Here is a 15,823-nt window from a genome sequence, read left to right as displayed (position 1 = left end):
CAACATGGAACATAGCAAGGTTGCGTACTTGCGTCCCATCCATTGCAGGCCACCCATTCTCCCACGAGGTTAAAAAAGCCATTAGACGGAATTTGTACCATATCCTGCACTGAGATCGAACTTTGTAGCATGCATAAAAACTATGTTTCTTACTTTAGTGCTCTCTTATACTGAGATCGAAATTTCTTATTTGTAATGGCTGACATACTTCTTATCTAAGTCATGTAGGGTACTTGTGACTTGTGAGTTGTGAGAGGTAAAAAAAAACGGGGGCCAAATTTTATCAAAAAAAAAACAGGGGCCAAATAAATTTGTACCAGTGAACGATATCAGCGCTGCAGGTACTGGACCAGCTCGTCGATGTATCGCTCTTGTCTCACACCCTGTCCCCCACACCCTACGTCAGCTCCATGGCATTGCGCGCGAGCTCCTGGCCTTCCTCCTCCACCATCACCCGCCGCACTGCCGCCGCGACGTCCTCCCCGCGGAACGACCCGTCGCCGCCGGCCCTCGGCACCTCGACGCCGGCCCTACGCGATGCGGCGATTAGCATCTGGTGTCCGTCGCATGCTGCATTTATCACCCGGTGTTCGCCGGCGACTGGCAGAACCAACCAGTTCTACGCGAAGTACAGAACGATCCAGTCAGCCTTCCTCGAGAACCCGGCCGCCTCGCCACCGGCGGTAGGCCGGCAGCACAACCGGCCGGACCTCTGCGACAATGCCGGCGAACGGCGACCGTCCGAACACCTTCTTGAGCTCGACCTTCTCCGGCGGGACTCCGGCCGTCGACACGGCGCATTCCGGGAGTCCCTCCACCGCTGGCAGGTCCAGCGTGATGGTGCGGATGCGCGCCAACAGCTCCGGCGGGACAGAGGCGCCCAGCAATACGCCACAAAGCATTTGTGCTATTGGCTGGCTGGAACAGGCTTGTGCTGTCAGGCTAGTAACCTTAGCCAGCACAAATACCGCTTGTGTTGGCGGGTGCTCTCTGTGCTGGCAGGTGACGTTCAGCACAGATACTTTCTGTGCTGGCAGGTGGTTACATCACCCACCAGCACAGATTGTTCTAGGAATATGCATTTTCCTATTCAATATATTATTTACAATATATTATTTACCGTGAGTTATTATAATTTCTATTTCCCACCAATTTTTAGCCGTCAAATTGAAATATGTATCTCTAATCACGTAACAACAAACTTGAATAATAAATAATTCACATTATTCAAAACTGCATCATACATAATATATGATTCATATTATTAAAAATGTAACATTTGGAATAGAGCTATTTTTTACCATACTAATATTAAAACTACTACACCCATCTATGAAGATTTGTGCACTTGTCCGCCATCAACACGCTATCTTTATCAAAGAATGCTCCATCCTCATGACAAATCTCACATAGGATGAACCTCACCATGTCCGTACAAATGTTATCATTTGTTTATCTTCGATCTTGCTATAGTTACTGTCAATGGTAGGCATGGTAGGCATCTGCAGATATACAGTAAATGAAGATTAGATGTATTTCCATTACGAGTTAGCACATGGCAGTGTATAAGAGACGTCTTCAGGGTTCATCCGATACCTCCCATTATTTCTGAGGAGCTTGCACACGTAATATCCTCATAGTACAGAGCCGGGAGGTTGCTTGTGGCACTGCAATCAAATAGAAAAATGATGAGTTGTTATTAATGACAAGTCTACATTATATGAAAAAAAAATCAAGTTTTTATATTTTTACGAATCTATGATATATTATTTTCATAGCTTTCGTCCTTTTTGGATTGTCACTACTAGCGAATGGACCTTTCATCCCGAGGCTCAGTACCGGTTGCATTTTGACCCAAAAATCCGTCGTCAAATCCCAGGGCTCAACCCTGGACAGGCGGTGGAAACTACCAAGCTGGAGTGCAACTCGCCTGCATGAAGCAGGAATCGCTAGTAATCACCGGTCAGCCATAACCAATGTGAGCTTTAGTACCGGGCCTATTGGATAGTCCCCAAGAAGGCTCCGGTGATCCCCTTTAGTACCGGGTGGAGCCCCCACCCGGTACTAAAGTCCCTAAGGCACATTAGTACCGGGTGAAGCCTCCATCCGGTACTAAAGGCCACCCTTTAGTACCGGCTGGAAACCCACCTGGTACTAAAGCCAACCGCCACCACCACCTTCTTCTTATCCTCAACCCGCACACTATCTCTATCCGCCTGTATCCTTCTTTATTCTTCCCATCTCCTTTTATCCTCTCATGTCCCTCACACTTCCTCGATCTCCTCTGCCTTCCCTCAGCGGTGGCGGCGACGGCGGGCGGGCGAGCGGGAGCCGACGGAGGGGGTGGCGGGGCTGGGCGAAGGCGGAGGCGGCGGGGCTGAAAGCGGCGGGAGCGTGGGCGGCAGGGGTGGGGCGGGAGTGGTGGGGCCAGGACTGGCGGGGGAGGGAGGCGGGTGGGCAGCGGTGGGAGGCTAGGGGGGGCACGGGATTTCTTTTTAAAAAAATTAACTAGTACTAAAGGGCCCCCTTTAGTACCGAATTCCCAATACCGGTTGCGGAACCGGTACTAAAGGGTTTCTCCAACCGGTACTAAAACCGTTTTCCCTAGTAGTGTGTGCTCCTCACCGTTTAGTATGTAAAGCTTGTACGCTCAAAGGTGACGACGTGGCCGCGGCGCGCTAGCTGCTTGGAGAGCTTCAAGAAGGGGAGCATGTGGCTAAGGTTGAAACGGACAGGTAAAATCCCATCCTGACCCGCCCTGTTTTCCACATTTTACCCGCCCGTTTTCGTTTTTCCGGAAAAATCCGGGTTCAGGATAGGTCACGGGTCGACGGGTTGCAGGAGACCGCCCCGTTTTCCACATTTTACCTGCCCGTTTTCATTTTTTGGGAAAGATCCGGGTTCAGGACGGGTCATGGGTCGACGGGTTGTGGGAGCGGGATGAAAACGGGTGAGGCTCCATCCCGGTCGGATTCCCGGGATCCCGTATTTGATCGGGATGGACCCGGATTTAACCCAAATTTGACCCGGATATTCGGCCCATGAACTAAAAATAGCCCAACAGCCCAACAACTACCCCTAATCTTATCCTTCAGACCCTAGAGCCCAACCGCCAGACCTTCTCCTCCGTGCCACCCAAGGCGCCCCTCGTGCCGCTCCTGACCCTCGCCGCCTAGCCCCGGTCGCCCGCACGCTCCACGTCCCCCCCCCCCACCCTCGCACACCACGCTTGCCCGACGGACACCTCACGCCCACGCTGGCACCGACACACCGCCTCCACGGTCTCCGGCTCTCCGCCTCGTGCCCACATCAGCTTCCCACCTTCCCGCTTCGCTGCCAGCTGCCCGGCTCCAGCACACGCCACCGTCTCCATCCTGAGAAGATGTCACGCTCTAGAACTGGAGCTGGAGGAGGAGCACGTTGTTCCGGCTCCATCTCCATGCCCCCAGAGAAGCACCTGGGTTTGGGAAGCATGTTGCCAATGCCACCTCCACCGTAGCCGCATGCGTTGGATCTTGGCTGTTGGCCTGTTTTGTGCTATTGGTCCCTTGTTGGTGTTTCTGGTTCCTGCCTTCCCTCCCTGTTCACCAGGAAAAGGAACTAGTGGATTGGTGTTGTAGTCTGCTTAGCCTTTCTTAACGAAGTAGGCTGCTTTGGTGCTTCCTTTCTTGATTGATCAAGGTTTGTGAATTGCTTGTGAAATGAAGCTCTGAATGGAACTGACTTCTGTTCTTGATCATGTCCTACGGGCGATTTCCCGACCCTGCTTACGAAGTCTGCTGATGATGGATGATGAACTTCTGGGAGATTGGTTAGGTCCCGAATAAAGTTCCTGGTTCCCGTCCGTTTCCGTTGAGTTTCTGACCGTATTGGTTCGTTTCCGTACACCCGTATAACCCACTCCCGTTTCCGCTCCCGGCTATCCCGCTCCCGACGATGAAGTGCAGGAGCGGAAACGGGAGAGGGGTTTTCCCACCCGTTTTTGTCCGTTTTTATCGCTACATGTGGCCGAACGTCAGCCACGGGAACAACACGACATGGAGAGGACTAGGAGGAGGAGAGGCGGCTGCCTGCTTGGTCTCTGCCACCATGGCTGGTTCTTGGGCACGAGCTTGCTATAGTGGACACGGGACCCCGTTTGAAGTGAAAAGCCCAGTAGGACACTGATATACACGAGCACGCTGTTCAATTTTTTTTCTTTTTGGGCGAAAATGATGTTCGTGTTTATATAATGTAAAGATAATGCAGCGTGGAGTCGTGGAGCGCGCTCTTTATCATTTTAACCGCCTGCAACAAACCCGATCGGTGTAGAACTGTGGACATGTGATTGTCCTGAATCCTGCCTGATCACATCACGTAGGATGCTGATTGTGAGTCTCTTTGTGTTTGATTGGTTGTATAATTTTGTTCATGTATGAGATGGTTCAAGATAGGTAATGATTTTTTTTTTACTTGGGTGAATTGTACTAACTCATTCAGAATGAAGCAAACCCATTTAGTATATTATTATACTAATAAGAGTGAACCATATGATACAAGCAAATTGGTTGAACAATGCCATCTAGGATCATCCATACTTACATTACGTGGTGTTTTAAATCATGTCTTGTCGTACTCATCGTCCTAAGATGCATTCCCAAGTTTTTAATATTTGTAGTTTTCATAGAGCTTATTTTAAGGTCATGTGATTTTCCAAATTGGAAAATCGAAATGAAGCGTGATCTTTTAATTTTCAACCTTTGGAGCTCTCAAGGTCACAATCTCAAAGTGTTCAATCCAACCATCTAAACCCAGCAATCACCATAGGCGCCGTCCACGTAGGTGCGGCATCAATCTCAGTTAAGAAAGTTATTTGTTCCTCGTAGCGGCTTACAAGGAACAAACTATAATTCATATCACCGTATAATGGATTTTTTTTCTTGTTTTAAGGAAGAGTCTTGAGGTGGAATTTGACTTATAGGTGGTAATAAAGTGCTTTCTAGGATATCTTCAAATTTGCTTTATATTATAATCACATCGTATGACACCGTTGACTAATCTATCCTGGCCCCTGGGTTGGAATCTATCCTGGATTGATTAATCTGTTACACTAAGGGTGTGTTTGGTTGGACCATGGCTTTTGGAAAAGCTGCTGTGAGCTGTGGGCTGTAGAAAAGTAGTGGTTAGAAAGCAACTGTGGGAAAAGTAGAAGGCCGTTTGGTTAGAGCAGCTGTGGCTTTTGAATAAACTGTCGAGTAGATCCTACATGTCATCCACAGTCCACCCCACTCAACTCTCTCCCTCTCTCACTGATGAGCGGGTCCCGCTCATCAGCCCCTTCTTCTTCCTCCCACTGGCCAGTCCACCCCACGGCGGAGCTCTTGCCCACAGCGAAACTCGCGCCTGGCGGAGCCCGCGCTCACGACACAATCCCTCTCCTCTCTTCCTTCTCCATTAAGAATCCTCTGCCATTCTCTTGCTCTCTTTCTTCTTCCTCTTGAAAATCAAGAACTGAACCAAGAACAACCTCACTCGCCGGCCAAATCCCTCCCTGCTCCAGCCACCATTATCAAATAGCTGGCGGCCGAATCTTCCCCCCACTCTCCTCTACCCTCTCCACCTCCTCTCATCGCTGGCCATGGCTCCTCCGACTGGGAAATGAAGAATCCCCGCCCACCATTGCCGCCGGCCCCGAGCTCGACTGCCGCCGGTGAAAACCCCTATCCTGACCACGTCTTCCACAACTGACCGCCAAAACAGAACTCCGGTGAGTCATGGATTCTCCATCCCCTGTTCCCACCCTTCCTCTACTGCCGTAGTCGCGGGCGGCGGTCCGCCTGGGGCGCCGGTCGGGTACGGGAGTTGGGTGGGGGCGCCAGGTGTGGGAGTTGGACGGGAACAGAAGAAAACAAACCGGTATCTTCATAATAAGTGGCAGATGGGTAACTTTTTGCCCCATAAGTAAGTGAAAGTAGGAGGGAAGATGCTTTTGGTACTAGAGTAAAAAGCAGCTTGACCTAAAGCATCTAAAGCTTTTAAGTCCTTTTGATTGGCTTTTGACTTTTGCAAAAACTAAATGCTTTTAAACCTTTTGGTTGGCTAGCCCTTTGGTTGGCTTTTAGCTTTTTCAAAAGCAGGTTAGAAAGTCCAACCGAAAGCACCGTGAACCTTATCCAAGTAAAATCCAGGAGCTTCCGATGTTCGTGCAGGTCCGTGCCTTTAGGCATGCAACCTCACTCATCTGAAAAGCCATCAAACTGCATCTTAAACCAACGGTTTAGACGAAGCTTATGAGGGCATAAGAACAAGAGAAAAACAAGCAGGCCCTGCAGCGGGCTGGGCCGAGGCGATTTGCCCTCAGATCCAGTAGATACAGATTGTACAATTCTGAGAAAATGTGCATGTTATCAGAGGGCAAAACTTCGCTTTGAATATTATTACATATACTATCCAGAGTCCATATATAAAGAAATTGTACAGATCCCAATCATCCAAAAGGTGTTTTCACGTATACTAACGACTGACAGAAGAATGGCGGTGCAACAAAAGATGGATCCAACAGGAAACCAAGCTTACATATACTAGAATTAATTGAATTCCCTCGAGCTTTCGGTAGTATGAAAGCCAAAACAAGAAGAGTCAAAAGAGAAACTCTAACGCTCATGTTTTAGCCATTAGCAACAATCTCGTGGATCTTGTCACTGATCTCTGGGTCATCTGATCTGACAGCAAGCTTCATGGCCACCTCCTTCGAAGAAGTGATTCCGAATGACAGCCTCACCAAGACTTTCACGTTGCCGATAAATACACCGGAGAGCAGACAAGTGTGCGACCTTGAATTGCTTGGGACCACGTCAGTACCCTACAAACAAAAGGCAAATGGTATCGTCAGATTAAGGTTACAGAAGCAATGCTTTCATGTGAAAACGGCCAGGGTTCCAAATCATAGCATAACCAGGAGGCAAGGGACTGGAAATCCTGGTAGTAGCTACAGGGAAGAGCATGTCTTTCAGCTGTTTTTGGTTGTTTTGAACTATCGATTCAGTCAGAAATTATTGGAAGCTAAAATGTTATCGAATGTTGGTGGAAAATGCAAGTTATTGCCTGTTGGTACAGGTCATGATAATTATTAAAAAAACAAAACTGTAAATCATGCAATTTTTCTCTCTCTGCACAAGGTAGAAACCACTATCCAACAATGTAGGAAAAATTACAGCACATATTATTATTATATTGTTATGGCATTCATCGTAGGGCAAAAAAAAGTGATAACAGAAAGACTAACCTCACAAGGCTGCATCCCGAGGATGCTTATAACAGCACTAACAGCCTCAGCTAAGCCTTCCCTTACTCCAAGTCCATACTCATCAACCCGCTCACTCTCTGGATCCATGCTTTCCCAGGCATTTCGGAAGTTGGATACTCCCACCTTCAACATATAATCAGCAGAAACAATTTCAAGATCTTCAAGCTGGTACTCGTCTTCAACACCATCATCCTCAGCTTCACCTGTGGATGGATCAACCTGAAACACAACAAAATGAGTCACAACCCATAAACTTATTGTTGAACACATCTAATTGGAAACGAGGGGAAGCATTACACAAATTCTCTGCATAGATTTAAGTGTGTATGTATGATGTGTGATTTTATTTTTTATTGCGTTCTTAATTCAAATGCTTTCATATGCATTTTGCAAATGTAGGTCCCAGTTTGCTGCATTTGTCAAGGACACCCAACTACCCGAGTATCAAACTAACAATACAACGGAAACTCTGTGCTAGGCAGAAGCTCAATGCACTTGTGAGAATAGAAAAGGAAAAAATAAAAGTGGAACAAAACAGAAGTATTTTGAGTTCAAACATTATTTAGGTACAGATTAACCTAAGTATAACACAAAACACCATGCTTGATCAAATCACAGCTAATAAAGTCAGTATGGAGATGATTCAGAAGTAGCTAGGGACCTTGCTGGAGAACCAGATTAGTTCTGACAGTAACCAGGTTTTATGAATCTGGTTCAGACTAAAAGGTTTTTCTAGAAAACTGGTTCAGGTAATTCCAATATGAATGCTAATCCTCAAATGAAATGCTTAGAGAAGGGTATAAAAGACAAGTAACCAGGTTTTACGAATCTGGTTCAGACTAAAAAGTTTTCCTAGAAAACTCGCTCAGGTAATTCCAATAAGAAAGCTAATCCTCAAATGAAATGCTTAGAGAAGGGTATAAAAGACAACATATAAAAGCCACAAGGATCCGTCCAGTGTATTTGAGAAGGGTATAAAACACATACCTCCTTAACAATGAATTTCAGTATATTTGAGAACTTGCCGGTGGCAATGACACCTTCAGGCTTTTCAAAAGCCACAAAGGTCTGTCCAGGGGAATCATAAGGTAAGGATTCCAAAGGCTTCGAGGTAACTTCTAAAAATTCATCAGCCTCCGAAGCATCAACAAAAACAATCACCTGCGAAATTGAGGAGTTAAGAAAAGCACTGAATCATAAAGATACATGATATGCAATTACATATGAAAGAAGTTTCATACCTGTTCAAGCAATTGTTCAGGAATTGTATTGGTACAGTTGTATTGGAGCACAATATGTCCATCATAAATATGTTTCACAACATTAACTGAATATTCAGTCTCAGCTTCAGTCAATTCTACAGGTGCTGATGACTGGAAGAGAGAAGAAAAGGTTACAACACATGAAATGTGATTTAGCCAGTGCATATGCTTGTCTTCCATATAAGCAAAATCAATACCAACCTTAAATAGCTTTCCAAAATCAGCAAATTCAGGAATGGATGAAAGAAGTTTCTCATAAGATGCGTCAACAGTAGAAACAGGGCCACTGAGAGCAGATGCCGGACCAGTCGGTTTCTTGCCTGTAGACTTCTTCTCAGCAAGTGGTTGTGATTTTGTCTCCTTTGGAACAGACGAAATATCAAAAGGTACATCCGAAGGTTCCTGTCAAGAAGTTACCGTAGCATAAGGTGACAGGATGATAGAGCAAAATCATAATTATATTGAAGTGACCGAAACATACATAATTACGCAGGCTTGTCTCCAAGTTTACTAGTGGAACATCAAGTGAACCAAAGAGAAACTCGTTCACATCCTTCTCAGTCTCACCAACTGTAGCTTCCCCACCTAACAACTTGAGGTAAAGGGTCGCTCTGTCACGCACCTAGAAAGATAAAAATAGCATATCAAATGTCAGCAAACAAAACATTCCTATATAGGGAACAAGAATATAACAAGGCCATTTATCTAATTAGAACTTTTGTCTCACAATTTAGACTTTCCTAGACGAACTGACGAAAATGCCAATGAGGTCAGCAAACAGTAAACAAGGAAGGCACACGGTGGAAGGGATTACTGAATTATACAAAACAGCATATAAGTATTTTCATGGGTGAAGTTTCACACTAACCTCATCATCACCATCAAACAGGCAACGTCTCAGGAGGACGAATATGCGAGGCTAGATAAAAAGATTGTAAGTGTAACAGATATTAGATAGAGAAGAAACACGTTGCACAGTATAACAGTATAAACTATAAAAAACTATGTAAGTACCTTGAGTGAGTCAACCAACGCACCAAACTTTGCCAATGTGCTTACTGCACCAGCACGAACCGTAGCATTTTCAAGTATCACTCTATTGTATATATAACGAATGTATTTACTGGGATCTGATGTTTTTGGGCCTTCATTTCCCAAAAAGTGAAGAATCTGTCACAAGATTAAAAAGAAAAGCAATTTGATTATAACACAAAAATGTAATGTAGCTCAGGGTATGCTAGTACATCATATCTACACCCACTTTGAAGGGGAAACAACTATCTACAAGCACAATATAAAAATATACAGAAATTTACGCAGATGGCCTTAAGTAGTTTATGAACAAATATTTTAGCAGTCCATAATCATCAATGTCAGTGTTATAGGAAAACACAAAATGTGTTCAGTTGAAGTTTTCAATTTGGTCAGCCCATTATAAATACAGGAGCAAAAAAAATCTCTACACAGCAGAAGGCACATATTTAGACAAGGAAATTAAGTCAATATCTTACTGCTATTTTCCAGATTTCATGCCTACACAATGATTACCTGAGTGGACAAATAGGTGAATTCACAGTCTTCTATGAATTCACATAAGTGAAATAAACCACTTTCCTTTGCATCAGGAATATCTCTAATGAGTATGATAATTGAATCAACTATGGCTTTCTTGTACTCAAATCCACCCTCTTCTCGTAGAATATTACTCAAGAAGTTCATCCTGGACAACATATATGGAAGTTATAGCTCAGGTGAAAAGGCTAGTTTAGGATATTTTAACAAGAGCAGTACAAGAAGCTGTGCTACTATACATACAGCGAGCGATATTTCAGAGGGAACTTCAAACACAGGGATCTTATTGCTTCGACAACAACGATCTTGAATTCATCAGCTATATCTGACATAAAGTTGGTCATCTGTTTCATTAAACGATCAACACTTGACTCATTGCCTGTCTTCAACAGTGTTGTGATCGCAAGGGTTGCAATACTCCTGTTCTGATCAGAGATTAAGCTCTCCATATCTATGTTACAGTTCGTGACAGCCAAAGGATGAGTTGATGCAACCTGTACAATTATGTACATGAGCATTCAGTAAAAATAATGCAATAAGATTCTGACAAAAATTCTACAAGAACAATCTCATACTATCGATAAGAATGTTAATGCCAACAGCCATATGTGGAACACAAACAGATTTCCATAAGGGGGCATAAATTTCCCATGATAGACCAGTCACACAGGAAAAGATATCCTAGTTCTAACAAAATTATGGAAACATATATGGTCACCAAACAAACAAAAAAGGAATAAATTGCTTTCTTTCTTCTTTTTTCTTTAAGCTGCCATCTATGGTACTAGTAGGAAGAAAAATAGCAGATTCAGAACTTGCCATAAAAAATGTGTCCGTGGAGTCATTATAAAAAAGTGTCATTCTGAAATAGAAATCTTGCTTCAAACAAATGACACCAAATCAGTCTAGTAACCAAAAAATATGTCTTTGTCCTACCCAAGGATCAACTATTGTGGAGCACTATGTATAAACAATCATTGAACCAAGAATTCGATGAACTAGTTGTTGAGGCACAAAGCATTTGTAACTTGATTGAAAGGAGTTGATAGATTGACAGTCCAATCCAGCTATATTATATGGCTACTGGGAAAATTTAAAGCAAGCACAAACTGAATGTTGTAGGAAACAAATTATCCAAGATTATTAACTTCAGACATTCAAGCTTTAGACCCTTTTTAAGCAGTCCATTCATGAAAAGGCAAAGTCCATCTCAAGCCAAAATAAGTATTAATACAGAACAGGTAGGAACAATATTGCTGTATTATTGTATTTCTGAGACGAAAAGGAAACCCAGACTTTTGAAAGCCATAGATTCCGTATTGGCACCTTACTAAACAATAAACTTAAATGAGATGAGCATAATATCAAGAATAGTTAATATATCAAAATAAGCAGACAAACCTTATTAAGTGTGCGAACAGCTGCGAATCTGAGAACAGGTTTGGATGAACTTAAGAACAGCTGCAGCACAGTAATTGCAGGTGTAAGCTCGCGGCTTGTGACACCATTCAGTTCAGTTATCGCTCTTGCAGCCTCAAGTATGACCATTTCTGCTTTGTTCCGGAGACAGGACTCGAGGAAATCAAAGAAAGGGCGATCTCCACTTTGGTTCGTGCCAGACTCTCTAATCACCTGTGGACGCCACATTTCAGATATCTATGGTCTATCTGTTATAAATCTTGAAGAATTAGAACACATACCTGGCTAGTGTAGCGAATAAGCAGGCATTGGGCCAAAGGTGAGCGAACCGAACCCCTGGTCAAACTAGTGACGAGCTTGCTGACAGCCAATCGGTCATTTTGTCTAATCTGAAATGCCAGATAGATGATGTTATAACTTATTTGTAGCTTGATAACAATTTGTGCATAACACAATGCTCCTTGTTATTGCCCATAAAGTAGCAAATAAACCAGGGCTGAATAGTTAATTTTTCGCCTACATTTGACTATTTGAAGATATTATGGAGATGCCAATCCAACTTAAGAGAAGCATCAAATGCTGAACTCACTTGGTGAAGAAGAGCAAGGGCATGAAACTGCACAAGAGCAGCTCTTGACTGCACAGCCTCCTGAACTTCATTGCTCCATCTTTTCACGACTTCCGGACTTGTCTGCCAATAATAAAAACATGCAGAAAACATAATCATAAGGATCTAAAGCTGCCAATAACAAGATACCCAATAAGAGCACAAATATAACTGCGGGACATACCTGAAGCAAGTAGATGCCACTAACAAGGGCCGCACTGGCCACAACAGGATTCTTATCAACAATGGCTTGCTTCAAATACCTCTCGATTTGGGTGAGTAGAGTTGAGTCGATAATACGACAGAGTACTCTAATAGCGTTTGCACGGTACATGTCAGTTTTGCTATTCATGTCCTTCATCAAAGAGCTGGTGACTATGATAACCTACACCCAATAAATCACAAATGAAGTCACTCCCACATTCCATAAAATGCATAGTATCACAAAGTAACAATTACCAACCTCATCAGCTGAAGGCGAGAGTTCCTTGATCATGAGGTACACCATCCTCCTAAGCCCAGCATCCTTGGACTGGAACAGCTTGGTTGTTGCAAAGAAGACCTCCGTGGCCTCCACCTACAAAAATTTTCCACACTCATGTACCTAGAACACATGTTCAGGACTAGGGCACAATGGCCACGCTAATGTACTGAGGAAATTCAAAATGGCACTACCTCCACAAATGTGATTTTATGTACTCTAAGATCTCCTTTGTACTTTTGAGTGTTTGGAACATACACAACTTAATGTGTACTCTGCACATCAAGATAGCAACTAACCCCTCACCTAATGTTACTCAGGGTACAAATGTGCCATACCTAATTTTCCAAGTACCAACTTCTTTACGGATGACTAGGGATGTCAAAACCTCACACGAATTTTAAATATATATGACGAATACACGTAGCTCCAGATTACTTATCCATGTACATGAGCAATGTAAACATCTAGGCCCAGCAATTCGAATCCACAAACCAAGACAAACTACGATCACGAGAAGATAAGCCACGTGCCACTGTACCTTGGTAAAGGTGTCGCCCTGGTTGAGCAGGTATAGAAGCTTGGTAATGACCTACAGATACGGGCAGAAAGCATCAGAAACCACACGACATTAACATGGGCCTGCGGATGCATTCGCAGTATCGCGAGATCCCGTGGGAGGGAATTGAAATGCGATTGGGTAGACGGGCACCTGGCAGCATCGCCGCGCGTCGAGCTGCGGGTCGTGGAAGACGCGGGCCTCCTGCAGCACGGCGCCCTTCTCGATGCCAAGGAACGGCGAGTAGTACTCTGCAGCAGCGAACCAAGCAAGCAATCAGTCAGCCAACCGCAATGGTGAAGGGCGCGGCGATCCGCCCGGGCCGGATCGCGCCAGATCTATGGCCCGGTGAGCGCAGATCTGAGCGAGCACGCGCGCGCACGGGCACACACACACAAAGCCGAACGCGCGCACGGGCGCACAGCGAAGGGGGGGAGGAGAGAGAGAGGCGAGAGGCGCCGGGGCGCGCGCGCGCACCTTCCTCGTCGAGGTCGTCGTCCTTCTTCACGACGAGCGGCTGCGCCATGGCCGCGGCTGCTGTCGGGGCGGCGCGCGCGGGGGAGGGCGCCCGAGCCGGCGGCGCCGGGGCGGGGGAGCGGCGGGCGGCACGAGGGGTTCCCGCGAGCGGTGGCCGCGCTGGATTCGGAGGACGGGAGGAGTGAGGAGGGGAGGAGGAGGCGCGGAGCTTACAGGAGTGGGGAGGCGGGCAGCATGGATCTGAATCTGGCAAAGGGAAGGACGAGGGGGGGGAGGGGGAGGAAGGGGTACTACCACCCTGCCAGTCGTTGAGGAAATGAGCAGCGTTTCCTTTCCTTCGGATGCAATTCAACCATGCACACCGGCGCGTTGATCATAATTATTTTTTATAAACTATTACGTGTATATCAGATAAATATGGAAATCCGTAGATGAAATTCAAAATTGAACAATTGTGTGATGTTTTTGTATGATCACACTAGCTAGGATTAGTTAGGATATAGAATAAACTTTTCTCATCTATATTTAATAGGAAAATGGACATCTCATGGGGTGTTTGAGCGGTGCATCAACTTTTTCTCAATATTGTTCTAAAACGTATTCTAGATATTTTAAGCCTCATTTAAAAAATTGTGAGTTGTAGCCCATTTAACACAACTTCATGAAGCAAGCTAGGTGTGTGGTTGGAAAAAAAAGCAGTTGAACACTCATGGGTAAAAAAATCAGGTGCTTAAATATATAAAGTTCCCGCCATATAATTTTAGAGAATAACACAATCTTATATCTACATCTATGTTTAAAAAGAATTTAACTTGAATCATTGTGTACGTTGTCCACTTATCTTAGGAACCATATCAAAAGCAAGCAATAATCATAGATCAGCTACATTGACCACATGAATGTACGATAAACCCGGACAAGTATATGTGCGTATGGCAAGTGAGATGTGTAACAAAGTTTACCATGCCAAGAACATTAACTAATATCACAATTAAGATCATAATAGTTTCCTTTTTCTGGTAAACCAGGGGCTCAAGGCCCCCCTCTGACCCCTTTCTCCCCCAACGGCGTGAGTGTCCTCTCCATAAAAGGAAAAGGATGCATATGTGCGAATTGAACAAAGGTTAAGGAGCACAGTTGCAGACTTGAGCCATATGATCTTAAAGGTTAAATGTAGAAGAAATTTCAGCAAAAAAAATAACAATTTATTATACATCCGTTCTTAAATGTGCATATGATCCAGTGTTGGGGGGCTGGGAGAGCTGGAGCCCCTCTACCCCAAAAGAAAAAGAAAATGAGCCCCCTTATTTAAGTCTTAGATCCATCTTTGTCTGTCCCTGTCTCCTGATTATAATTATTAGATCGGTTTTACGAGGCAATTGAAAAAGAAGCACAAAAACTTATCCGCGACCACATCCTCTCTTCCATTGTTTTTTTTATAAAGGATTGGTAAATTTGATTGATCATAGAAACCGACGTATCAAGCAGCTTGGTCCTACACCAGTGGTGAAAGCGCGGCACATCGCTCAGCTAGGATTGTAGCCATCTCCTAGCTCGTGCATTGCGTGGCCGATGCCATGCAACCAGGGCCCGTTTCGTCGTGCTCCGAGTCGTCGCGCAGGTCGGCAGGTGCCCTCCGCGAGAGTAGACGCTCGCTGTTCGTGCGTGCGTGCGCGCACCCTCCTGGCTTGTGCCCCCGTTTTTTTTTGTTTTTTTTTTTGCCCGGGAGTGCTCTGCCTTTTGTAGGCTCACGCGGATGCCGAATTCAGTTGGATCACGACGGTCGTTTTTTATCGTTTCAACCGCGCTATATACTTCACCTCGAAGACTCTCCAAGTCCGATTGCATTGCATCACCGACCCAAGCTAAGCAACGTGCGTGCTACGATGCAAGCTGTGTTGAGCTGAGATTCGTATTTACACATTGGGCTATTGTTTCGCTTGCTTAAATGAAATGTAAAATCCTTGTCATCTTTACAACCAGAAAAAAGGCAAGTGAATTTGTTTTTCTCGACTTCAATAAATCAAGTTTATTATTATATATATATATATATATATATATATATATATATATATATATATATGTGTGACATTTGGCTATTTTTCTCCGTGCTCTCACTTGAGTTTTTTTTTTAATTTCAACTACCAACGGATAAAGCACG

At 44.7% G+C, this 15,823-nt stretch overlaps 2 protein-coding genes across 2 annotated transcripts; both read right to left on the bottom strand.

Annotated features, from left to right (window-relative positions):
* Nucleotides 1-397: 397 nt before the first annotated feature.
* On the bottom strand, nucleotides 398-902 carry LOC105913717. Its single transcript, XM_012843565.1, has 2 exons — nucleotides 711-902; nucleotides 398-619 (listed from the first exon to the last, which is right to left on the bottom strand). Exons 1-2 carry the CDS (start codon nucleotides 900-902, stop codon nucleotides 398-400), a joined length of 414 nt encoding a protein of 137 aa, XP_012699019.1.
* A 5,465-nt stretch (nucleotides 903-6,367) lies between these two features.
* LOC101780598 (coatomer subunit gamma-2) lies at nucleotides 6,368-13,938 on the bottom strand. The gene is made up of 18 exons (XM_004955709.4): nucleotides 13,663-13,938; nucleotides 13,339-13,436; nucleotides 13,168-13,218; nucleotides 12,609-12,722; nucleotides 12,330-12,530; nucleotides 12,128-12,229; nucleotides 11,820-11,927; nucleotides 11,521-11,751; nucleotides 10,363-10,613; nucleotides 10,096-10,267; nucleotides 9,562-9,717; nucleotides 9,416-9,466; nucleotides 9,029-9,169; nucleotides 8,749-8,949; nucleotides 8,527-8,658; nucleotides 8,273-8,446; nucleotides 7,265-7,504; nucleotides 6,368-6,841 (listed from the first exon to the last, which is right to left on the bottom strand). Exons 1-18 carry the CDS (start codon nucleotides 13,709-13,711, stop codon nucleotides 6,647-6,649), a joined length of 2,667 nt encoding a protein of 888 aa, XP_004955766.1. The 5' UTR covers nucleotides 13,712-13,938; the 3' UTR covers nucleotides 6,368-6,646.
* Between the last annotated feature and the right edge of the window lie 1,885 nt (nucleotides 13,939-15,823).

The sequence above is a fragment of the Setaria italica genome, chromosome II, assembly GCF_000263155.2.
Source record: "Setaria italica strain Yugu1 chromosome II, Setaria_italica_v2.0, whole genome shotgun sequence".
NCBI lineage: Eukaryota > Viridiplantae > Streptophyta > Magnoliopsida > Poales > Poaceae > Setaria > Setaria italica.
The sequence above is the reverse complement of the archived record's forward strand: the minus strand, read 5'-3'. Positions and strand labels throughout refer to the sequence as shown.

Coding starts and splice junctions, on each gene's coding strand:
- LOC105913717 (XM_012843565.1), bottom strand. CDS start 902: ATGCTTTGTGGCGTATTGCTGGGCGCCTCTGTCCCGCCGGAGCTGTTG. Junction 620..710: donor TCGCCGGCATTGTCGCAGAG/GTCCGGCCGGTT, acceptor TACTTCGCGTAG/AACTGGTTGGTTCTGCCAGT.
- LOC101780598 (XM_004955709.4), bottom strand. CDS start 13,711: ATGGCGCAGCCGCTCGTCGTGAAGAAGGACGACGACCTCGACGAGGAA. Junction 11,928..12,127: donor CCCTTGCTCTTCTTCACCAA/GTGAGTTCAGCA, acceptor CTGGCATTTCAG/ATTAGACAAAATGACCGATT. Junction 7,505..8,272: donor TGAAATTCATTGTTAAGGAG/GTATGTGTTTTA, acceptor GTTGTGTTTCAG/GTTGATCCATCCACAGGTGA.